The sequence below is a fragment of the Netta rufina genome, assembly GCF_964035555.1.
Source record: "Netta rufina genome assembly, chromosome: 16".
NCBI lineage: Eukaryota > Metazoa > Chordata > Aves > Anseriformes > Anatidae > Netta > Netta rufina.
The window spans coordinates 3,806,983-3,832,186 of NC_140140.1; the positions used below are offsets into that span (position 1 = coordinate 3,806,983).

Here is a 25,204-nt window from a genome sequence, read left to right on the forward strand (position 1 = left end):
GACAGCATTGTCATGAGCCTTCAACATTGGGTTACGCAAACACTGGCAATAACTGGAGCTGCTGAAAACCCTTTATACTATCTTCATCAAGCAGGACCAGAACTATGAGGCATATTTGATGCACAGTTGCTCCTGGGTGACCTGTAGCAATATTTAGCTTCAATATCTGCCCTCGTTGTTGATAGGAGAGAACTGTTTCATTTCAGCATGTTTTTGTAGCTATTCTTACCTAGTCTTTCAAAGCAAACATGGCAGTGCTCCAGGGGAAGCTAGGAGATGTGCAAGCTCTGTTCCGTGTCAGCAAAGCATATCCTCTGTCATCTGTCTTACAATCAGCCTCCTTACAATTGTATATAATGATTTTGCTGCATTTTAAAATATATTCTGGAGGGACTGTGAGCCCAGTGAGAGAGGAGCCATGGGGATCTAAAATTAGACTGACTGGGCCAGCCAAATATAAACTCTTCTCCTTGCTTTCCTGGTCTCTTGGCTGGAAGTCAATACAAGGAATATGATAATAGTCTACTCAAGAATATCATGCATTTCTGGGAATTATTTGAGGAGTACGGATTTTACATAATTGCCTTTTTTGTCTCATGGCATACTGAACTTGCATAATAAGATCAGCGCACTTCACAGAAATTCATTGTTGGACTGGATGGATTTGGTATTTTGCGTTGAGCCAAGGGTGCATTACATAATGATGTATAATGCACTGTAAGCAGGTCAAGAGATAAGGCAGCCTGAAAACAGTAATGGAGTGCATGCAGGGAAGAATTAGCAAAAAGCACTCTAAGAAATTAATTCAACCTGGCTTCATTTGAGCAAGAAAGACTCAGAGCTGGAAGAAAACTATATTCAGCACCATACTCGTCCCCTTTCAGTTTTCATCTTATTTCCCTTGTGTTTAAAACTGAAAACGTGTGGTTAAGGGTAGAAAGCCTTTGTGCCACACTTCATATGGGTGCTTTGTAGTGAGCTTTTCAGTTTTAGCTCAAAGGACAGACCCTAGCCATGCACATGGGCCGCAGAGGTGGCATGCACCCCATGGCAGGGGTTGGGCCTGAGTGGGCTTTAAGGTCCCTTCCAACCCAAACAACTCTGTTTTATGATTTCTTTTTATTTTTATCAGCAAAGACAAATTTGCAAACAAAGCCCTGTGCCACCCGCCCACCTACCTTTATGGTAAGTGCCATCTCAGTACTCAGACTGAATCCCACAGCATTCAGAGCACCGGCACCACTCACGATCCCAGCCCAAGCCTGTGAAGGCAGAGCAAAGCTGCTCAGCAGTACCTGCTCTTGGTACTCTTGCCTAAGAAGCGAGGGTAACAGCCAGACAAAGTCACAGACTGGGGGCAGCCCCAGTGTGTTTGCTAAATTTCTGGTTACTTAATGTGAGCAAGGGCTGGGACCTCTGAAGCCCCAAGCATCACTCACCACGATGTGCTTGGACTTTGAGCCCACGCACTTCCAAAGTCACACTTGGGACCCCAGAGCAAATTAAGAAGAAATTGTTTGTGTGTATGAAGGAAAAAGGTAACAAAATCCAAGAGCAGCAGAGGCAGCCCCCTCCCCATCGCCCAGACTTGACGTGCGCGATTAGCACGAGGAAGGCAGAGATGTGGGGAGAACTTGCATAATGTGGTGCGAGCTAGCACCTCCCCCAGGGTGCCCAGCTGCTGCAGAAGCAATTTCACAGCTCATCATCCATTATGAGATTAAAATATTTTTTTTTTCCTCCCGTGAAGTATTAATAAATTGTGCAGGCAGACCAGAGTTAGCGCCATTTACACAAATGGTAGTGAATCACCCACCTAGTTATTTCTTAATGGATTGAGTATCTGTGTTCCTCCTTAGCCTGCAATTTAAAAAAGTAAAGACACAAACCTGCTTATTTGTGCCACCAGGCCCAGAGGCAGCTCTTGTTCAGCCTGGGCTGACCAGGACAATGGCAGAGATGCTGCCTCACACAGATGTGCCCCAGCACTTTGTGAGGAAACAATACCAAAACAGCCAGTATGAAATGATGGACTACAAAAAAAAAAAAAAAAAAAAGACCAAGGCTACATTGAAATCCCTCCCAGAATTCACCTACTTTTCCTTCTGGGTGCAAAACTTGCTGAGGCATCGCTGATATAATGCGGTTTCCGTGGTACATCCAGTGACGATGTAAAGCTGTAGTCAGAGCACCACTAATGGCTTTTCGAACATCCTTGCTTTATTACGGTATCAGGCGAAGCAGGCATGTTTAATGTTTAAACTTCCAATGACAAATGCCTTCAGCAAATATGTTTTATGTATTTATTCAGCGTTCCTTAAGCGCCTGTCACCTTAGCAGCTAAGGTGTGCTTACCTCATTCTTTTATTTTATTAAAATTAAAAACATATCAATGCTTTGTGAAATGCCACTTTCTCCCCTCCCCTCTCTCCTCCCATGCCCAAGAGGAACTTGAAATCCTTTATCAGCCCATCCCATAGAAAACATTTCAGACTGCCAGGAAGTTGTCGAAATGGGAAAAGGAAATTAACGGAGAGCCCCAGGGCAACAAATCAGCCTCCCACGATATCCTGAAGACCCTCAGCCCCAGAATTTGGCCCTGTGAAGGTGAAGTGCCAAAGCCAGGCACATCTGAGTCAGTTTTGCGTGTTAATCCCAATACAAAAAGGAGAGAGCATTGCCCTGACTTCAAGCTCAAGGACTGGGTTCAGGAGGGTGCTGCCTCCACCAAAGCCAGGCCAGGCAATGCTGCTTTTTAAATAAATATGACCCAGGTTGGTAGGGCAAAAGACAAACTAAAGATTTCCTATGGGATTGGGATGGTTCGCTCCTTGCAGACTCTACATACACAAAACTCATCCATGCGCCAGCCCTCCCTGTCCATGAGATGTCAAGAACATCACCTAGGATCTCTCTCTACTTTTGAGTTTACTGAGCTGCTCAGAGCCACAGTTACAAGCCTTTCTCCACAACCACAAGTGCCAGAATTTATTCATTTACGCACTTATCCAAAGCAGAAGCTGTCATGCCACAAGAGCACAAAGGTGCCGGGCTGTTAGGGAAAGCAGGAAGCACCAAGAGACTCATGACAAGATTGTGTGAACTGTAACATGGTGCATGGCCAAGTATCCAAATCCCCAGTGTAGGTGTGAAAATCTCAGCCTTAAGCCTCCAATATGTGATTTTTGGGAAAGAAGCACATTTTATCTTTAACAATTCTCTCTCTCTCTTTTTTTTTTTTTTAATAAAAACAGGCTTATGTGTGGTTTCTAAAAAAAAACCAGGAACACACACATTGCTGTGAGTGGCTCATCTGTGTCCTAAATCACAGATGTTCATCAGACACCATCTAAAGCATTGTGTGACCTGGACAAAATGAGTAGCTAAGGCAAGTATCATCCTTTCAGGAGGAAGAGAAAAAGGAAAATCATCAAATTAACAACCAAAATACCTCTGTTTTCCTAAAATGATGGCAATCATCTATTTAGAAGGACAGCTGGGCCACCAGCATGCTGGTTAGAGCCAGAAGCCTGCAGCAGGGGTTACCCCCCATGCTCATGGTGAGAAAGGAGAGCTGTGGGCACTGGCAGCTCTGGGGACAATGCAGAGCACTCGCTGACACAAGGATAAGCTTTGCAGAGCTGTGAAGTGAAGGTGCAAGAGGACTCACATCAACACCAGCACAGTCATCGCCATCCCACCACCATGAAAAACCCAACCCAACACACAAGGCATGAGATGGGAGGAGCTTCATTAGCAGCTGCATCCACAGACAACCAACCCCAGCTATCTGGAGGGCAAAATAACTGAAACACTTAATTTGTTAAGCAGCTGGAGAGGTTTTTCTATTATTTTTACTAGTTTACAACATGCCAGGTGGAACACGAACTGTCCCAAGGGTGATGGACATAGGTTGAAGGTCCAAAACCAGAAACCTGATCCTGCTAACCTGGAGGTGCAGGGGGCTTTGAACACAACAGGGCTGCAGGTAACAAAGCCAAATCACCAACCCCAAGGTAAAAATTCAGATTCACCCAGAACACTCCAGGGCTTCTGCTGCCATCTTTCAAACCCAAGTCCCGGCAAGACCTAAGTATTTCCACAAACTCAGAGATGAGTGCTTCTATTGCTCATAGTAGCACCAAACTGGGTACCCCGGAGTCCTGCTGGGTGTTACCAAAAAGCATCCTCCTAGGACCTGCTCAGATATGACCAAAATGAGACAGATCTTCTCAAGGGAGATTGCTAAAGAAGCTACGCTGCAAGCTTTCACTGTTTCTCCTCCTATTCCTATTCTTGTTATCAAACAACAGAAATCCCTTTCCAGATTGGAATCCATGAGACCGAAGCTGGCTACCGAGAATTGCATGGAAACAACAAAACCAACACAAGCAGAGGTTGGGGATTTCTAACACACAGCACATCCCTGATACAGAAGTCTAGAAACCAGGAAAAGCAGAGGACTCGCCCTGCCGTCGAATGGCAGCACTCAGGGTTTCAACAATTAAACGCCTGAGCACGAGTTGCTCAAAGAGCCACAGAGTTTTCTGCGTTTTCCAGAGCAGCTTTCCCTGTTTGATCCCAGCATCTCTGTGCAAGCATGATGAATTCATTCCCGAAGCTGCATTCAAGTACCCAATAATTGCCATCGTCTCCCTGCAGTTCTCCCTCTTGACATTTCATGACCAATTTTCTTGGGAAAAACTTAAAAGTCTGAGCTTGTGGGGTTTTTCTAGCTCATCCTTCGTGTGTACAAACCCACGTGACTGCACGCAGAGCACTCGTGGAACACCGCATGTGCACAAGCATCCAAGTTAAGTGCATCTGCAAGAAGGTGTGCAAATGTTCATGCAGAAACACAGCTTTCAACCCTCGGGTGAGCAAACACCCTCCTGATTTTATGCAATGCGGTTCCTACACCAGCTGGCTCCACAGTGGAAATGGGCACCTTTTGGGTACTTGTTTCTAAAATGTGCTGGGAATTGCTGAAGCCTGGGAAAAAAAGCTCCTCAAGAGAAAAGCAGCCCCTGGCACGGGGCTTGGCCACGTAGCTGTCTTGTTTGGCTTAGAAGTCAGCTGGAATACTTAAAATAAATTTGCTAAATTGTCTTCCAGAGGCTGATGGCTTTTCTTTTCTTCCCTCCTTAATAAAATTGCAGGGGTATCTTTATTGTTATGTCTAATTTTAGAGAAAACTAACATTTCCTGAGATTCAATTTCTCTCATAATTGTTGGAAGGAAACTAAATTGTCTGCTGTAAACATTCACTGTATTGTGTGAAAAGTATCTTTATTACAGCCCACTGGGAATACTAATAAAATTCCCAATCCTAGCCCTTCCTTACTTTTTTTTCTTTTAGCTGGCTCTTTTCTCTCATATACCCATTAATGTCAGTTCAAACATTCTGCAGTCGAGATATGAGAACTTAAAATATATTATTTAACAATCAAGGGTAGAATAAAGACTTGTGAACAGTAAGATCCTTTCTGCCTTCTCTTTTGGTGCTTTCTATTATAGAAAATGAGAATGGCTATTCCATTTGTCTGTGTGCGTGCTTAGAGTTGATGAAAAAAATCTCATTAGTTTAGTCCGACATATACTCAATACAGTCTATGTACATATTTTTTTTTTCATTTTATTCTACAGCTGCAAAATGATACTAAATTTCATCAGATTGGAACGAAAACTGTGGTCTTGGAACATTTCCCTTTAAGGGTCTTATATTTATTCAGAATTCATGAATCATTTTCCAGTAATACAACCATAATTATTCTTAAAGTGTTATGTTTGAAGGTTTAATATGAAATACTTGCAAAAAGCTCTTTTTCACTTTGATAGTTTGTAATCTTCATGGTAATCAGATCAGTTAGCCCTTCACACAGCAGCCAGGAAAATACAATTTAATATGAATCTCATACACTTCACTCATGTTTTAATTAAAGTAATAAAAGCCAAGTCATATTTTGTCCTTTACACTGTACACAAATGCATAGACCTGAGCATACAGCATCAGTGCAGACACTTTTGATGACTGCTGATAAATTTCCTAGCCTGAGATAAATCTAATCCAGGCTTGCTCAGAGCCTGCTGGCCATGACAGCAGCGCCACCGACGAACAAGACCCACAAGGTCTGTCAGCAGAGCTGCGGTACAGGTGGTGGGCACACGGGCTAAACACAGAGCTCGGCGTCAGCTTTCCCACCTCTCAAGCCATCATCCCCAATCCTTTCTGATTTCAGTTCCCATCTCAGCTCCACCAGCCCGGCCTGGTGCCTCACCTGGCAGGGAAAGACCCAGGTGCTCCCCAGAGCAGCAGAGCCCCGTAGGGCTGGCGGTAGACACGCTCCTCTCCTGGGGGCTCACGCTGCTCCTCTCCTGGGTACCCATATCACACATTCCCTGCCTGGGCACCCTCAGTACATGCTCCCATCCTGGGTACGCGCTTTACATGCTCTCCTGCCTGGGCACCCATGGTAGGCATGCTCTTCCACCCAGGTACCCATGGTATGCATGCTCCCCTGCCTGGTACCTGCTGCCTGCACCCACCAGGGCTCCTCAGGCTTCCACAAGGACAATGCCACAGGGCTCTGCTCCACAGATCCTGCAGCAGAAGCAGAAAAGCAAACCCCATCACCCCTCCATGTACAGGTGCCAGCCCCTTCTCGCAGGTTCGTTCCTCACGAGGTTCCACCACCTTGTTAGAGCAGCTGGGGCTTGACAACTGCATCATGCTCAGAGGTGAGCAGCCTGGATAAAAAATATATATGTATATAAATGTATTACCCACTTCCGGATAAAAATTCAGGTCTGCTATCCTGCCAAACTGCCTGAGCACGTAGATGTTGGAGCAAAGACCTGAACCTGAGCACCTGAGCACAAGCAGCTGGATGGCCGCATTGGGATGTGTAACCCTGAGGTTCTCTGCTGCAGGTCAGGCCAGCGCAGGGCTGGAGCTGAGCCCATCCTGCAAGCACCCAGGGCAGCCCCATGCTGTCAGGGAGCAAAAGGGCTTGTTCTGCGGCCACGGAGCTGCCTTCCTGTTTGCACAGGCCTCCATCCAAACCCGAAGTGGAAAATGATGTTTTCCTGCTGGAAGTAAGTGGCTCCCCACTTAATCACCCGCAGTGACTGCAGACCCAAACACAGGCATAGGAGCAGGAGAAGTAATCAATCAGTTGGGAAAGGAAATCCCAAGAGCACTGGGCCAGGTTTTTTGCTCATACTTCTGCAGCTCACCATCCTTCATTTGCCCAAATAAAAACAGTTTTCCAAAGCCACTCCCCAGAGGTCCATCCCAGAAGCAAACAAACCTCTGTGTTCACAAACAGGAGCCAAAACCAACGCCCCGACAGGACGCATCAGAAAACCTTGCTCATCACAGCTAGGCAATAATGATGCTATCAGAGCTCAGCACCAGTCACGAGCAGAGGAAGCCCTGGCTCCATGTCACACTGTGTCACGGTGGGCAAATCGGGAGACGAGTGGGATAAGACGGTCCCCATGCCATGGGAGTCCCCCCGCACACCAGCAGATCCCTTTGACATGACTGAGACTGAGCAGAGCTCAGCTGTGCCCCCCAGCTGGTGCTGTGCAGCCGTCCCAGTTACCCCCCTCCTTTGTCCTGCAGCACACAAGGTGGCACCTCAGGTGCTCAGTTCCTTTAGCCCCGCTGAGAAGCATCATGGTGTGTTGGGACCCAGAAAAAAACAACATTCAGGCATCCACCCCTCCAGATCTCCTCCCAGTATCAGTATTTTCTCTGTGTAGGACTTTGGATCAGGAAGCAGCAGCAGGTGCTGTCCCAGTGGGATGCACATTGCCCCGCTGCGCCTCAGGCCCACCAAGCTCCACCAGCCCCAGGGACCCACCACCTCCCTGGCTCCAGCTCCAAGGGCTGGAGCTGTGCCTCGAGCTCTGTAATGCTCCTCTGCATTGATTGCCATTTTATTATGAATTTGACGCATGATTACAGACTTCCTCGCTGTTAAAGCAGATCAGATGAAGCTGTGAAGATCCCTGTGCACATTTTGATCACGCACCCCTCAGACGGAGGACTACCTGCAGGTGTTCTGCTTAACACAGAAACTCTTACCTTTGGGTCAAGCACAATCTTTGCACTGTTTCAGAGCCCAGAAAATATTTGGAAGACACTGGAAAGAGAAAACAAGCTTGCTGCTGGACTGACCTGAGGGCTAGCTGGCTGCACCTGGGAGAGCTCGAAGGAGCAGTGGATGCTGCTGTTCCTCTTCTATCTGACCACTGCTTCAATGCATCTGGGGTCTCATTCTCCCTCCTGCCTTTGCCCCTAACTCTAAATCTATTTCAGAACCACAGTTCCTTGGTGAAATGTTTGTCTGTGCATGAAATCCAACCACCACAACAACCTCTGAGCTTTCTGTCCCTAGGAGGCACGCTCCATACCACCTGACAATCTCCTCAGCTGTACAAGATGCTATTCTTTCTTCCCAAGAGAAAATGCAATAGGAACAGAGACTTTAATTTGGTCTGTAACTGCTCAGCTACATTAGCTTTTCACTCTGTGATGCTTGGTGGCTATTTTTCAAACACCCTATTGTTAACAACTTAGGAATCCTTTGAGACCAAGGGCTGAAGATGATTCTCTGCTTGTAACACCAAGGGATTTTTTTTTATTATTATTATTTATATAAGTACCACAGCCAACCCAACGGCAGCAATGGAAGCTTCTGTTGCCAACATGAAGTTACTGGAACTGCTTCCTGACTGCATCACTCAGAAATTTCACTGTCACCTAAGAGTTCATGCAAAATTCACGAGCCTGGATCATCAGCTCTAGCTGTGCTCACCTCCAGAACCCCATCTGGAAGGGCTTCCATTAGCCGCTGATTATAATAAATGACATGTACCACTCTATTGTTCATTCTGAAATAGTACATGAGATTTCTCCTGAATTGTCTGCTGAGAAGGGCATTTAATATCTATCAATGCCTTCCCTCTATTTGTTATTCTCTAGCACAACATATGAAATTACACAGTATTACTCCAAGAACAGCAGGGAAAGAGCAAAACCTGTATCTCAGTACAGGTGCCTGCTGCACCGTGCACTCCAGCTTCCACTTACACTGTGCTGCCAGCTCAGTTCAAGCTTTTCTTTCAACTTTAGGTTGGTGCAAAGCTCACTTCTCTTCACTGGGGTCTTAAAAAGGGGAGAGAGAGACAGAGGCAAGAGAGTCAAATCCAAGGATCATGGCACTGGTGGACATTCAGGAGTTCTCCATGCCTGGGGCCAGGACCCCCTCTTTTACACCCTTCTATTTATGTCAATGATTTTCTCTAACAGTGACCATCCTCTGACCATCAGAACAAACCAACATACAGCCAAGAGCAATAGAGCATGAAGACCCTGAGATACGTCTGCCCAATTTAACATGAACCCAAGTTTCTTCAGACACAAAGACTCATCAGACTCCTCAGGAACCTAACAAGTTCCTTGGGGAACCTGAATGGAAGTTGTACCAAGAACAACCTGACGGTGGGCCCTGACTTCCCTGCCCCTGTGCTGTGTAGCCTGCAGCAGGCCCAGTCACGAGAAGGCTCACCCAAGACATTGCTCAGCCAGGAGCACAGTCTACTGGCTTATTCCAGCCTTTTTTTCTGGAGGAATCCCAGAGCTGAGGCCACCACGAGCACCCTGCTGCACTCAGGAGCCTCAGACAACAGGGGCAAACAGCTTGCTGCCAAATCCTCCAACCTCACACGTCCTGCTAGGTCAGGGACCAGCCAACACGCTACACCCAAGCAATTGCGCTGCCAGCAGTGGAGCATCCTTACCAAAGCCACGGATGGAGGGCAAACCACAGGGGGAAACGTCCTCGTTGGTCCTGCCCACAGCTCCTAGCAGGGAGGACAGAGCTGCTGTAAGGGGAGGACGACCAGTGCCTTCATTAGCAGTACCTAATTGCCCTCACAAGGGGTGGCTCCATGGCTCCAGCTCTGCAGTTCCCAGCGTGGACGAGGACCATTCACGCTCATACCTGCTGGGGACTGGTTTTGTTTTATCAACTGCTGACATTTCTCTGCAACTCAGCCGAGATGGGTGGGAGGCCCAGGAGGTGGGAGTGCAGTGCGTCTGCCAGGATTGTGACAAGGTTTGACGGCATGTTTTATAGCAGAGGCTGCCAGGATGAGCTCTGTCTCGTCTGGAGCACTCGCAGTGTGCCAGGAAGGTATCTGCGGCTTCCCACACTGTCATTAATTTCTAATTATGCCATCGCTTGCTTTCTACATTATTGCTTATTTACCAAACACAGCTTTATTGTAACGTCCAGTTCCTTATAACTAGCAAACCCATTGTTATGCGAAAATGAATGTCCTAAACGTTATTTATTATTTGATAAACCTTGTGTAACCCTGAATTGAGGACATTAAATGGCAAGAACACTACTTCAAAATCCCATTTTAAATAAGTCACCAAGACAGCTGTGCCTTTATAAAACACATTAGAGTGGCACTCAGAGCACATATGGCTCAGGGATATTTACAAATTATACAATTTCTGTCATTCGGTCAAATAAGAGGGACGTTTTGACCCCAGAAATGAGTCAAATGTAAGTTGTAATTCAAGCCCCACCGGAGGCCCTGCTGTAATGTATCCTGACGGCTGATCAAGGAGCCCTGACCATTTGACCCACCAGATCAGCGACTCACTGTATCTATTATGGCTAATACAGCCCCCAGCCTGAAGATGTATGGAGATAAACAGATAAAGGGCAATAGATGCAGTAGATAAATGTTGATTTATACACATCCAAGCACGCAGACACGCAGATGGATTCCATGTGTGCAGGAATGGGCAGGCATGTATGAGTCCACGCTAATGTTTACACGGGGACACATCTGAAGACAGATGTAGATGTGTGTGCATGACAAACTAAACCTCTCTTAACTCCTTTGCCATTGGTGCACTGTGTTCAGCTGAGTTGCTGCCAACTCACACGCAGCAGGAGAAAACTCCACCTTTACTTTACGCACATGCTGCCACATGGAAATGCCGTGCCTGTATGAACCAGAAGATTTTAACACCCGTGGTTACAGCAGCAGGGTCCTTTCTGTGCTCTCAGGCACAAAGGTAAGGAGCTGCTTGTGCCAGTGCAGCTTTCTGGCTTGCATAAACCACCCTGATGCATAACAGCATTTGCACGAGGAGTTGCACAAATTGACTTGTCAGAACAGAAACCAGCGTGCTGCTCAGCTGGAACAAACTGTGTACAGAAAGCTCCTGGGATTAGGATCAAAAATGCCCGGTGCTAAGTAATGAGCTCTTCCCTTCTTTGAAGCACCCATTGCCCCAGGAGCAGCCAAAGAAAAGTGATGGAAAGGGGAGAAATCTGGCAAATGCACCCATCAAGGTTTTCCATGATGGCATTGCTGCCACGCTGACAAGCGTCCCTGTGTCTCAAACCCAAACATGCACGATCCCATTGCCACCCAGTTACACATTTTGCCCTTCCTAGGGTTACTTTCCCCATCACAAAGGCATTAATAAATACCTTCTCTTATTGATTTTGCAGGTGTTTTTTTTTTCTTTTTTTTTTTTTTTTCTTTTAACAACAACGTTGCATTTCTACTCATCTGTCATGGTACCTCGCCTGGTTTGGGTTCTGTGCATTCCCTGGGACTTTGCATTAATTCCTTGCTTTGTTTGGGGGGTGGGGAAAGAAGGAAAATTGGCAGGGGTGAGGAATGATGCTCTGCCGACTTTGGGACACACAACAGATACCTCACTCATCTCGGGGGTCAAATGTCCCTGACTGTTTGATCAGATGTCAGGTTGCATTTATGCTCTGGCCCCTGCTGGGGGTTGAGTTACATTTCACATTTGACTCATTTCTGGGGTCAAATGTCCCTGTTATTTGATGGAACAAGAGGAATTATCTTCCCCAAGCAGCCTGTGCCGGTGCGGGTGCGGATCTGTCAGCGCTCTCATTGTGTTTTAGGCTCCTGTATTTCTGCATTTAGCTCTCAGCTGAGATAAACCCCTTTTGGGATGAAAACAAGAAACACAGACTAAGGCACACAAGCAATCACATAAAGGAAGATTAAGGGAGAAAGCAGATCAGCTGGCTTTAAAATGTTCATGGCAGTGCTTGTTCTCACAAGTTAGCAGCTCAGCAGCGCAGGAGCTGAAGGCGAGGGAAGCCGTCCGGGCTGAGATGCTGCAGAAGCTGCTTAGGATGAAAACTGTGCAAGAGGCTGTGATAAGGCTGATGTTGGGATGCTGCAGCTCCGCGATGCTTTCCAAGGAGTGCTCAGCACCAGGGCAGCCCTAACCACAGACTCTGCAGCTCTACTTATAAAATGAGAATAGTCTTATCCTTATCTGTGTGATGGGAAGGGATGACTCCAGAGCTTAAGCAAGTGCTGCGTCTCAGGACAGAAAGTGCAAAGCATTACCCTGACAGACAGGAGCCATTTAAATGGGGGCAGAGGTGATAAGCTGAGTTCTACTTTCTACCTCACTCCTTCTTGATATTTTGAAAGAAGAATCACCAGGCAATGCAAACTACAGATCCAGAAGCAAAAGGCGAGTTCCTACAACCCAGACGAGCGTGAGCATCCAGCCCTGGTGGAGCTCCATCCACAGCAGCAGTGCCTGATGGTGCACAGCGTGACCGAGTGGCTTAGGATGAAAACGGAGGGAAAAAACACCATGCCCATCAAATACAGTGCAATAAGTCCTGTAATTAGTGTGTGGGATTTGTCTTTGTCCCCAAGGATGCTGAGGGCCAAGCACTATCCTGACTGGGTTGCATGGGCAGCTAGGGGCTGGTGAGTTACCTGCCTCCCAAAGGGCATTGTGAAAGTGCACTCCTGCTGCTTAACGAACTCGTTGAGGCTACAACAGGTTGAGCAAATGAAAAAAACATCTGGAACCCTCAGTTAAATAGGAGAGTCACGTTATTAGTAATAAAGTCATGACCAGTGCTGTAAAGCGCGCGATGGTTAACAAGCAATGACGTGAGGGTAAATATACACCGCGAACCGACGCGGTGATGGAGGAAGCGACACGATAACCTCTGTGACACGATAACCTCTGCTTTCCCTTGGATGTCACCTCTCCTCCTCCTCCTCCTCGCCCTCGGTGTGGCCAGCCATGCCCCCTCACCACAGCACTGCTCCTTCCCATTGCTCTCCACTCACCCATGCAACTTGTGCCCATTTCGAGGAGGAAACTCATTTTGAAGGTGGTGCAGCTAATACAGGTGCTCCCTATGGGGTCTGTCACCTAACCACATGCTCTGGACAGAAACGGGGTGGGAAAGGGCAGAACCCCGACCTGCAGCCCCTTGGGGTCACCCTATTCCTTTCTGCCTTTGTTTAACCTGTGGCAATTCCCAGCTCTGACTACGAGCAGAGCTTTTGTTGGTTGACTATGTGTCTGGTTCTGCAGAATCACCCTGGAGCACAAACTTTGCAATTCCTTCCATGCTCTCGGAAATAGCTCTTACACCACAATAACCCTCTGTTCACGTGCTCCCACACTATAAGGCAAACAACAGGTTTTCGTTCTGTTCGATATACAGATTTATTTTTTTTTTCATCCTTGGTACCCAAGTTATATGCCACAGATGACTCAATAGCTTCCTAATTTATAGTGATGCTGTGGCAACTGCCCAACACTAGCAGCAGGAGTGTGTCAAAACCTCGCCCCAGGTGACTCAGGCCAATTCCAGGGCAATAGGAAGCCAGCAGCATTTTGGGATGGATGGAAAGCCTCACACGGCTGCCTTTCACTGCCTTGCAATGCATCAGGTTCACACAGTACTCATCACAGCCTACAACGCACGTGGCTGTGGCCAACAAGACCACACAACGAAGTGCCTCGTTCAGACCCAAAACAGGATGCTTAAAAATATCAGAGATAAACTTGCATTTTGCCTTGTGATCAGAAGTTTCACCCCGAGGACCACAGCAGAACGCAGATTGGGCCACCTCTCCTCTCCCAGCTGGGAGGACAGGCAGGCACGTGCTGAAGTTCTCACCTCCCAGCAGGGCACGGCACGTGCTTACATATTTAGGGCACCCTGAACAGCCACTTCTGCTCAGGGCCCTGTGAGACGTGAGCACTTCTATTCCGGTCCTCCCCACATGGGTTCCAAAGCAGCTCCAAAACAGGAAGCCTTTGATTCCTTTCTTTTCCCCAGGCCAGCTAACTGCTGACCCCTTCAGCTACAGGAAATGCTCTACGTGAGGGATGGAGAGAGGCACCTGAGCTACGTGCAGTGCCTGGAAACCTCACGTCTAGAAACACCGACTGCACCTTTGTTTATAGTGAAGGATGCTGACCTCCTCTGTGGACCCTCTTGATGTCCCATGAGTGTGGATTCCTGGAGATCTCCCACAATTTGGGCTTTGCCATGGCCAAGGTCTCCTAGGAAATCTCACCCACCCTGCCCACCCAGCCCACCCAAGCAAAACGATGCTTACCTGATTTGCTGATAGAAACTCCTGGGTATTGTCGTTCATTCCCATGTACATGTTCTCCCCATCAAACTAGAATGGCAAAAGAAAGTTAGAGTTAGAGAAATGCCATTTGCATGCCAGGGTTATGTGCTTCCCAAATGCCTTCCTGGCCCTTCATGTAAAGAGCCAAGATTCCCAGAATGAAATCCTGAGCTGGTCCTTGAGTACTTTTGAGCATGTATGAGCTCTCATACCTTGCTGTTATTGCAATGGGACGTGGTAACATGACACGTTTATGGTAATTCTTTCAGCAAAATGAAAGAACGAGTCACTCCAATTCAAACAAATAAACCGAGAATGTGCAAAACTGCAAACCCACAGATCTGCCCCGAAGCAAGCAGCACCGAAAAGAAGTTCCTGCTAAGATTCCCACTACACCATCGATCAACTACCAAAAGCCAACTTCCATCCACGGAAACTTCCAAGGCAGGCAGGTCACATTCAGTCTTCTCCCAGGCACATCCCCGTTCCTTTACCACCAGGGCAGCGGTGTAGAAAGTCACTCTGGACGGTGCACTGGGGGGTCCACCCGGAGCCCAGTTCTCCTCCTCGACAGTGTGCTGTTTGCGAGCTCTGTGTGCACGGCAGCGCCTCTCCTTCTCCTCCCCTTCTCCTCTTCCCCTGCCTGCCCACTAGGACTCGACCTCCGCGATTAGGGATGCGGGGGCATCCCGAGCACGGTCGCATTCACTGCTACGGGCGTGCCTGCTGCCTTCACCCCACTGCGAGCTGCTAAACCCAGCGATTAGCCAGCAAAACCCCCACGGAGAACCACAAAGCCGTTCCCGTTAATTAGCTGCAGTGGGAGCTGTTCACTTGCTCCAAATGAAGGAAGAACACCCTCCAGAGTTGTCTCCGGCTCAAAGTGCAGCTGGGACAGTTCTGGAGGCAAAGTTCACAAATTAATTATGGCAATAAAACGGGATATGCCGTAAAACACTCCTGAGACAAGGATGAAGGTACCAGCTGCGAATGACACCATATACTTAACAAGGGGGAAGAGCCAGCCCTCTTGCCCTTACAAGCCAGATGATGAATTGGAGATTGTTCACCCTGCACATGTCCTCTTGCTCTCCAATATGAAGCTGATAACCAGTTATGCCTTAACTGAAACGGGCCACATTAAGGACAATAAAAGAGAAATCTAAATAAAACCAGGTGAAGGTTTTCAGTGTAGACTATTAATTACGCTTCCATTTCTCTGAGTGCCACAGGATTAGCTATTAAAGTCCGCAGAGTTAGCAAAGCCCTGCTCAGCACCAGAGTGCACAGACACCCTCTAATTGCCAAACCATCCTCTGGGATAGCACAGCAAGCCAATTAAAAGCAGTAAAATTACAGCGGCTCACATGCAATTCACCACCTAATAGTGGTGGCGACCACAGCAGGATGGAGGGGGATCCCTGTGCGTGTACAGGATTTCCTAAAACCCCTCGGCGGGGAAGGAGCAGCGGGATGCTGTGAGTACCAGCATCCCTGCAGGCTTTCCAGGACCAGCAGCAATTCCAGAAGCCAGCCGGGTGCGAGCCACATTGAACTGAATTTCCCTCCATCTGTAAAATGACTGCCGGCACAGCCGGCTGCTGCTAACGTGCTCCCAGCTGGAGCTGCCGTGCTTCCAGACGTGCAGACTCAATCAGCTCTGCAGCCTAAAAACCCTCTGCCAGCCCAGGCTGAGAGTGCAGGAGGGGTGGCACAAGGCAGTGGCATGTCAGCAGCATTGCCTTTGGGGGACAGGCACAGTTACGGCCCCGAGGTCCTGCTCCTGATCTCTTTTCAGGAGCACGTCACCAAAAAACCACCCAGGTTTTTGGCCCGGGACACCCCAAGGCTTCGTGATGCTCAAACGCTGCTGCATCGTGGGAGGTGCTGGGTGAGGCAAACACGAGCTTTCCAGCACGCAGTCCACAACAGATGTAAAACATTTCAGTGGGGAACTAATTCCATCTGTCCATCTGTCAGTCTGTCCATCCCTCCCTTCCTCCCCAAACTCGCACACACACGCCTCAATTTTGCCCTCTCCAGCACGGTATTTTGGAGGTGTAGGCTAAGACCTGCTTGAAACAGCTCTTCTCCAGAAAACAAAAGTCACCTGCAAAGCCATATTCAGAAAACAAAAAGTGTCTTTAACTGGGGAGGTCCACGGCAGGAAGAGCACTCTTCTTTCTCTGTTTGTCACAATGTATTTTTTATGGCTTTTTACCATTCCTACCTCCATTCCACACTTCCTTCTGCCCTTTATGCCTTCATAATAACGGTAATGAATCCTGCCTTCAAAATTACTGCGCCTCTGATTGCCAGCCTGAGCAGCGAGCCTGAAAATCAAGGCTTGAAATGCGATGGAAACTTTGGAACTTCCCCATTGCTGATTGGATTTTTTTTCCCTCTCCTCCAGGCTATGAGGGTGCAAACAAATTTATTAGAAATTCTCCCATCAGGATATTTTTTCAATTAGACATTTGCCACTTATCCAGCAGCCAGGTAGAGCAGATAAGTAATGTGCTCTCCTTCTTCTCATTATTGTTTCGCTACAGAATGCACTTCAGAACAATCAGCCCCATCATTCCACATTGATTTACAGCAGAAACAGACATGTTAATATTTCCCGTTGGTTACAAACGCTTCCTCCCTTTTCGCTGTGCTCTGGGGACGTGTCAAGCCTCTGAGCTGCTCCAGATCCGGGGGCCTCCATTCACCGCACCCTGTCCCCCCCACATCGATCAAACTCATGCTGAACGATGCACGAATCATTTTCAAGTTCTTGCTAATTTGAACGGAGTCTGCTATTGTCTTAACCACAGCTTCATTCATAATTATTGAATTTTTGCTCTTCTTCAGCTAAAAGAGGCAGTGTTCCCTGCGTTTTCTGTCCATGACTCCTGGAAGCCTGGGAGGCGCAGACCTGGAATCGGGAGTGGCGGGGGAGACGCGTCGTGCCCCAACACCGTGCCATCCCAGGGCTCTGCTCCTGGCCCGATGGCGTTTTCAAGGCTGCAAAAGTGCCCAGAGATCACACTGGGCCCACGCTAATAAGGTGGAAATGTGTTGGAGAAATAAGAAGCTGCAAGCCAGGGCAGCCCCCAGGGCAGAGCGGCTGTGGGACCGGCTCTGTGCAAACACCAGGCTGAATGTTTGCTCCCTGGGAAGGACCCAGTGGAAGGAAACACAGCCTCCTGCCGGGGCTCAGGAAGGTGTTACTTTCTCATGGCTGGCACTGCCAGCTTGCTCAATTTTATTACAAATCTCATCACGTCCTTTTATTTCCCAGGAGCCATGGGCTGAGATGGAAACGTCAGCTTCCAAGTTTGTGAGAAATATGCTGGCAGCACTTGCACCAGGCATGGCTTCAGTGATGCCTGCAAGATCTTTCAAACTTCTTGTTTTAATTTTGTTAGCGTTTCTTTTTCCTTTATTTTTTCTTTTCTTTTCTTTTCTTCTTCTTTTTTTTTTTTTTTTAGGGGTCTTTCCTAAATTTTAACACTTGCTGGTGGCAGTGTGGGCCAGACCACCTTAAGTGCAAATCCATGGAGGAGAGGACCCAGAGCTCTTAAAAGTGAACTGTTAATGCAAATCCAGCAGCAACTCAATGCCATTGTCATCAAGCAGCTAATTTGTGCCCACTAAAGAATGAACTGGATGCTCCCAGTGATTCCTGCTGCTCAGAGCCACAAGCACTTGCCTCTCCTTCTTACCTCCTCTGGCAGGTCCCCCAGCTGCCCATGGTACCCTCATCTCCACGTGTTGGGATTTCTATCCCTTGTCATGCTTGGGATGCGCTTGGTCTCAGTGCCCAGCAAACTGCACCTCAGCCACCAACAGCATCCCAACAGAGAGTGACTCTGAAGAAAACGGAGCAATAAAAGTAATTTCCAGCCCTGCATCCCCACCATGATGCTCCCGTACAGTGTTACGGACGCCTGTCCCCCAGGATCAGCCCTATGGGCATCGGCACACAACCAGCAGCTCCCAAGGCTGGCAAGGACAGACTTTGGCAGCATGCCTCTCTGCAACAGCCCTGGGATGGGAAATAGTCGCCTCAGCCCTGCCCCCCCCAGCACTGCTGCCCGCAGAGCCGCTGCTGTGATTTCCTCCAGGAGTAATTTAGCACCACGCTTCTTTGGGGAATACACAGCTGAGGTTAGCTTAATCTCTTTAACTGCAGTTTCCCCATTAAGGTCTTTACACAACCTCTGGCCCAAAGTGATCTACTTAGCATTATTTATTTGTCCACTGAAATGCTTGGATGGCCCCTCAGTTGCTCCTGTCAGAGGGGGTCAGGAGTTCAGACACAGATTTACGAACCCCCAGGATGCTCCTGCAGGAAAGCTCCACGTTTCCAGCCCGGCCGCCGCGCAGCCACCCAGCCTCACCACTTAGTGCAATTTGCTTCTGGACAAACGTCGTTAGGAGAGAGCACAACAACACAGCAGGTGTCAGTGGCAGCACATCCTTTAAATTGCTGCACAGCCGAGCATCTCTGGAAGTCACCTGGTTTTCATGGGGGCTGGGTTTTCTACAGGCAGCCAAATAAATCATCCCAGGGTAGATTCAGATTAATGCAGATAAATACTTAAGTATGAAAACCATACAGTAAAAAGTTTTTTTTTTCTTCTTCTTTTTTTTAAGAACAATTTACAAATTTACATATTTTATTTCTCACACACACCAGAACCAGGAAGCCTACTGTACAGTTTGTGATGCCAAGGGATGACCAAGGTACATGGTCATCCTTGTACCTTGATGGTACATTAAAGACATTAAAAGACATTAAAATCACACGGAAAAGTCAGGAATGATCTGCAATGGCTTGTGCACTCAAGAAGTTTTCAGTGTTTTCAGTTTCCAAATGGGAGCCCTTGGAAAGTCCCATCGGAGCAGCTGGCTCACAATGGGATGACCAAAAAGAAAACAAAACAAAAATAAACAAAACAGTAAAATCCTAAGGAACAGCCAAGTGGCATTCACCCATCTGCTCCACAGCAGTTCACATTCACAAACAGTGTGCACAGCCCACCAGCCAGGCTCCACTGCAGAAGAAACAGGGGGTGGCAAGTGGAAGGTGCCAGGCTTGTTTGTTTTTTCTTTAACTCTGGAGTTCCAGAATTAAATTTAATTTCTGATTCATAAAACTGCAGATCAGTAGGTCTGACTCCCTCACTGCCAAACTAAAAGCTCTTAAAAACTAAACCCAGCTTGTCCTGGGACCAAAGGGAAGGGTCTGTTGCTCACTGCCAGCGAGGAGATACCCATCAGGTATTAGCAGGAGGATGATCATGGATGAGAAACATCTGCACTGAAGTCCATCCAGTTCATAATAAAAGCAATCTAGAAGGATTCAAGTTTATTAATGAGACAAAAATTATGCAGGCTAGCCAAAACTAAAAGCGGACTTTGAGTGGCTTTGCATTAAGACTCTCACAGTACTAAGTGGCAGCGAGGAAATGGAAGATTAAATTTAATGTCAATAAATGCAAAGTAATGCACTGGAGAAAAGCAATTCGGACAACGCAGGCACGACAACGGGCCTTAAAATAGCTGCTACTGCCCAGAGAGGAAACCGTGCACTCGTTCTGGAGAGCTCACCTCCAGCTTTTGCTCAGTCCTCAGCAACTGCCAAAAAGACCATTCAAGTTTCAGGAGCAATCAGGGAAAGAGCAGATAATAAAAAGACAGAATGTTATTTTATACCTGTACAGCTAGCAAAAGGGGATGGAGCAAGAAAAGGGGCCTGGTGTACCCCGATGAGAAAAAGAGATGGTGCAGACGGACTCACAGAGAGGCACCCGTCATGAGATGAGCACAGGGAATGGCTCTTCTCCGGCTCTCACAGCCCAAATGCGAGGAGGAGCCACCAGAGCCGTTAGCTGGAGGAACCAAACACCTCACCCAAAGAATCACAGAAAGAAGAAAGAATCACAAAGAGTTCTTCCTGCAGTGCCCAACAGCAAAGCCTCCTGCTGCAGGACGTGGTGGCCTGGGAGGATGCAGAACAGCAACCGGCCACATCAGAGGGGGACGGCAAATCTGAGCCCTCGAGCTCGAGTGGCCCTGACATGTGGGCTGCTGGAAGCCATGTGGATGGACGTAACAGGAGAAAACATCACCACCTGGGTGGGCAAATGATGGACCACGAGGTTGTGGGATCCCCAGCCCTGGAGGTACTTGGAGCTCAGCTGGACCAGGTGCTGTGCGACCACCCTCAGGGGGCCTCTCCTTTTATTCTTCTGTACTCGAGGCTGGAGAGATCCTGAATGCCACCAGTATTCAAGTGACAGCATTCATTTATCTTATGGACTGGCTGGTTTTCTGTGAACGCTGCACACGAAATTATTGTTATTACATTATTTGGGGGGGGAATGAGGACTTAAACTCATTTACCTGGACCTTTCTGAGCCTGCAAAGGAGTTCAAGCTCTTCATATATATACACAAAAAAATCCGTCCACTGAAAGCTACAGGGAGCAGCAGAATTTAGTCTTAAGACTGACATGGAAATAGATTAATTTTTTTTCCCATTTCATATTCTAATTACAATTCTTCTCCCCCTACTATTTTCTGTTCTCATTACAGTCTTAAAATTGCTCTGCAAATTCTGTACCTTATTCTGCTCTTCCTACCATCTTTGTCATGGAAATGAGAAACAGAATGTATAAGCATGAAAATATTGCCGAGATCAAAATTCTGCTTAACCCTTTCACGTACGACTCCAAAAACAAGGGAAAGCAGCACAGCCAGCAGAGCAGTGAAGCAGACTGCTCCTCCATCCGTCTGTCCGTCCATCCATCCGTCTGTCCTCCCCTTCTCCCAGCCAAAGCAAGGGATGACACTCGAGGAAACACGTTATTCATTTAAAGGTCAAAATTGCTCACGCTCGCACCCCTGCTGTGCATGGAGGAACGGGGTTGTTTTTTTTCAGCCTATGGGTTTACCCCTGAGGACAGATCTCGATCAAACAACTGTGTTCAGCTTCTGGCTCTCAGGCTGCCAGGCACCCTGGGGTACCACCAGCTGGGAGAGGTATGAGCCAGTGCTTCCAGCAGCCCCAATGTACCAAGTGCATGGGACGCCCTCCTCTGTCTTCTCTTCCTCCTCCTCCTCCTCCTTTTCTTCTTCCTCCTCATCAGAGCAGAGAGCTCGCTACAGCTGCAGTTTCTGTGTAGCCAGACCAAACCCCTCTCAATTTCTCTCAGAACTTAGGAATAAAGAAAACATTCGCCATGGCAGTAAGGAGCACCCCTTGATGCCCACCTCTCCCAGCACACCCCTGCTTTAACTCAGGACCACTCCAGCCCATCGCTGACCATGCTCAGCACCATTTATTTTGCAAGATACGATCGATGGAGCTGCAGAACTCCAGCATGTACATCACATCCTTTTCAAAACCAAACAACAAGCACATCCTGCATTGTTTATCACGCTTACACAGGTGCTGGAGGAGTTTATCTGCAAAAAAAAAATAATAAAATCCATGGTCCTTACTAAGCTGCTTCGTCTTCCTTAGCAGCTGAATAATCCTGAGAACTGAGGGCAGCAGAAAGCATTGTGAATGCCTCTGCCATGTGCATTGCTGGGGAGGGAAGAAGGTAAATGAATGCAGCACGTTTCCTGGCACTGGGCTGCTATGTAGACAGTCTGAAACAAATACAGTAAGTGATAATGAGACTTAACTGCACCGCCTGCCTCACTGCTAACACTTGCAATTCACAGGAAACAGAGAGAGGCAGAAAACGTACAAAGATCTAAAAGAAGACGCGGAGGCTCTGTGCAAGGAACTGTGTGAGTGTCAAAGGCATCTAGAAACATTGTTTTTTTGCAAGATAAAACCTCGGGGCTGAGATAAAAATAGAGCTTCTACCTGTCTGCTTCTGAAACAGCAGCCAGTGCGGCTCCGCTGTGGAAGTCTCTTGTGGAGCTGCAGATTTTGGCAGGGAAACAACAGCTCCGGCTGCAACCAGAGGTAGCACCGGGAGGGGCTGCGTGCCCCAAAATACTGAAGGAAGCCAAGGAGTAGCTGGGAAAAAAGCGACCTTCAGCCTGAAACTTTGTCCATCTTATTCAAATGAGGATTTACAACCCCAGGCAGCGATGCCTGGGGCTGAATGCACGTTGCTGGGCTGGACACAGCTCCCCCACGGCCAGGGCAGCGGGCAGCCGGAGCAGCCCCGCACGCTGGCACTGCGGTGATGCAGCTCTGCCATTCTGCCCTGCATGGCAATGGGGTTGGACATGTCTATTTGTTTTTTCTCAACTGCAAGGAAAAATAAATCAATCGATACATAAGTGCGTGTTGCAGAGAGGAAGAAAGTCGTCAAGAGGAGCGATGCAAAGATTGTCAAAAGCTGCTAATTGTTTAGGAGCAGGAATCGTGCTCCTGGTGCTGTCTTGCCGACAGCTGCGCGTGTCATGCTCCTGCCCTCCAAATATCTCCTAACAGACTCCAGTAACTCTCAAAATCACAAGTGCTACTATTAAACTGCCCTTCACAAGTTTAATTATTTCAAAAGCTGCTGTTCCCTTAGCAAAGCAGCTACTTTCTGCCCACCAGACCATTCAGGAACCCAGCCCAGCACACACACACCGTCCCCTGCAAGCACAGCCCATGCTTAGCACTTCCATTAGTTGAAGTTTTTGCCCTGCTAACACCAAAATCTCATACCTGTCCCCCAGCACTCAAGATCATGGTGTTTCCTCCAGCTGCCAAGCACAAGGGAGATGAAGAATCGATTTCCAAGGCAACTTTTGTGAGAATGGGGAGCGTTATGCAAACCCAACCAGTTGGGAGGGAAAGAAATCACAGAGCCTCTGCACCAGTCATTTAGAGAGACGTTTCCAACACACAAATATTTGGTTCTGGTGACAACCTGCTTTCGGTGGTTCTGTGCTCAACAGTATGCAAATAACTCTTGCAGCAGTGCATATTATGACTTGCAAAAAATGGGCTGACAAAATACAGTCCATTTCACAACTGCATCTTAGAAGCTTGAATATATTCACGTTTAAAAAAATAATAATGAAAAGTGCAATTTCCTTTAAAGACGAAAAAAAGGAAACAAGGATTACAGGAATTTAATTTCTGAAGCGCATCCTGAAGACCTAGGAGTGCCTGCACCACTCACTTCTCACACAGCAATGCAGCTCTGGGGGAACGTTTTCCCCTCTCTTATTTGGTCCTTCCTTATTTAAACCATAGACTCCGCATGCATCTTTTGTAAGTGTTGTACATCGCCTAACCAGATCCAAATCCTAGCAAGAGCCTGGAAGGTCCAACATAACCAAGGAATAACGAATCACACAGCAAACACCTTCCATGTCACAGGACAGGCTTGCTTTCCAAGGTTTATTCACACCTCTTCCCTCTCCTGATGAAACTCTCATAGGCTCAAAGGTGGCCGGATTTCAGATCTGGCTCTGCCACCACCTCCAGCACACCAGGCCTCCTTGGGACTATGCTGGTGGTGTCATCTTTAACCAAAAATTACAATTAATGCTTAAACAATGAGCCTTCCTTCCAAGCATTTCCAGTGCCTTGGGGTGCACCGAAGCAGGGACCCAGGGGACCCCACTGCCACCCACTGGCCACGCATGAGTGTGGGCAGGAGCCAAAAACTGCTGGCCAAAATGTGGCAGAAGCCAGCACAAACCTGTGCAGGGGCTGAAGGCCAGAAGCAACGGATGCAGCGCAGGCACCTGACTTCGCACACTGGAGACTCAAGAAATGCAAAAACCTGGGTTCACACAAGCTGTGCTGTGTTTCACATGGGCAATAAGCTCACAGCTGAGGGGTATCTCCACACACGGCGTTACCACATCCTCACACATCCTACGTGGCGAAGTGCTGAGGTTTGTCGGTCGGACAAAGCCGCTGCGCTGCATTCCCAGGCTGCTGCCGCTGAGTTCCCAGCCTTGATTCCTGGTTATTAAAAATAAAAAATCCACACATCTCCCTCCCAAGCATTTCTAATTTCAGTTCTTCTCTGGATCTGGAGACCTCTCTGTTCATCATATTAATTTTTCCTGTGAATCTTACCGCCGTGTAACCCTTTTATTAGGACAGGAAGGTAATCCACATTTACTTGTTAAAATGTACACCTGAGCATTGACAATTGCTTATGTTTAAAAAGACAGTTGAAAACTCAAGAAAATCAATGACAGTAATGAGAAAGAGGCACCTCTATTATTATGCCCCTGCCTCACTGTAAATAATTGACTGGAGTTATTATCATTACTTTTATTATTACTATTATTATTATTACTACTACTATTATTAGCCGTAACAAGAAGTTTAAAGCATGTTGATGAGAAAAAGAAAAAGCAGCTTTACCCAGCTAATTAAAGGCTTAAATAAAAAATAAACAAAGGGAGTCTTCCTGATTTTAGCAAAGTCCTGCCTTTTTCCAAGCACTTAAAAGCAAGACTGACAGCTTTATAGATAGGGGAATGGGCAGATAAGATAAACATGCACAATACAAACTTGTCCAAAGCTTTTACAGTCTTTCTCTGCACCACTTCCAGCTCATTAAATTACAGTATTACTATAGATTTGCAGCAGAATTATCTTTTATCTCGGCTTCTTTTAAAGCTATTTGGCATTTGCTAGTATTTTCTATTATAAATCTAATTGCAGATTCCAAACAGACAAGGGCTCATTAAGCCTTAATTATGCACATGTTGTTTTCAACAAACATTTTCATTTGGACTGCTGT

At 47.4% G+C, this 25,204-nt stretch overlaps 1 protein-coding gene across 1 annotated transcript in view; it reads right to left on the bottom strand.

Moving 5' to 3' along the window:
- TOX2 (TOX high mobility group box family member 2) overlaps positions 1–25,204 on the bottom strand; it is a gene marked incomplete at both ends in the record, with an annotated part of 129,060 nt that overhangs the window by 60,795 nt on the left and 43,061 nt on the right. The window contains one exon of the mRNA XM_084296454.1: positions 14,467–14,532. Coding sequence (XP_084152580.1) covers positions 14,467–14,532 — 66 coding nt within the window. The remainder of the gene's footprint in view (positions 1–14,466; positions 14,533–25,204) is intronic.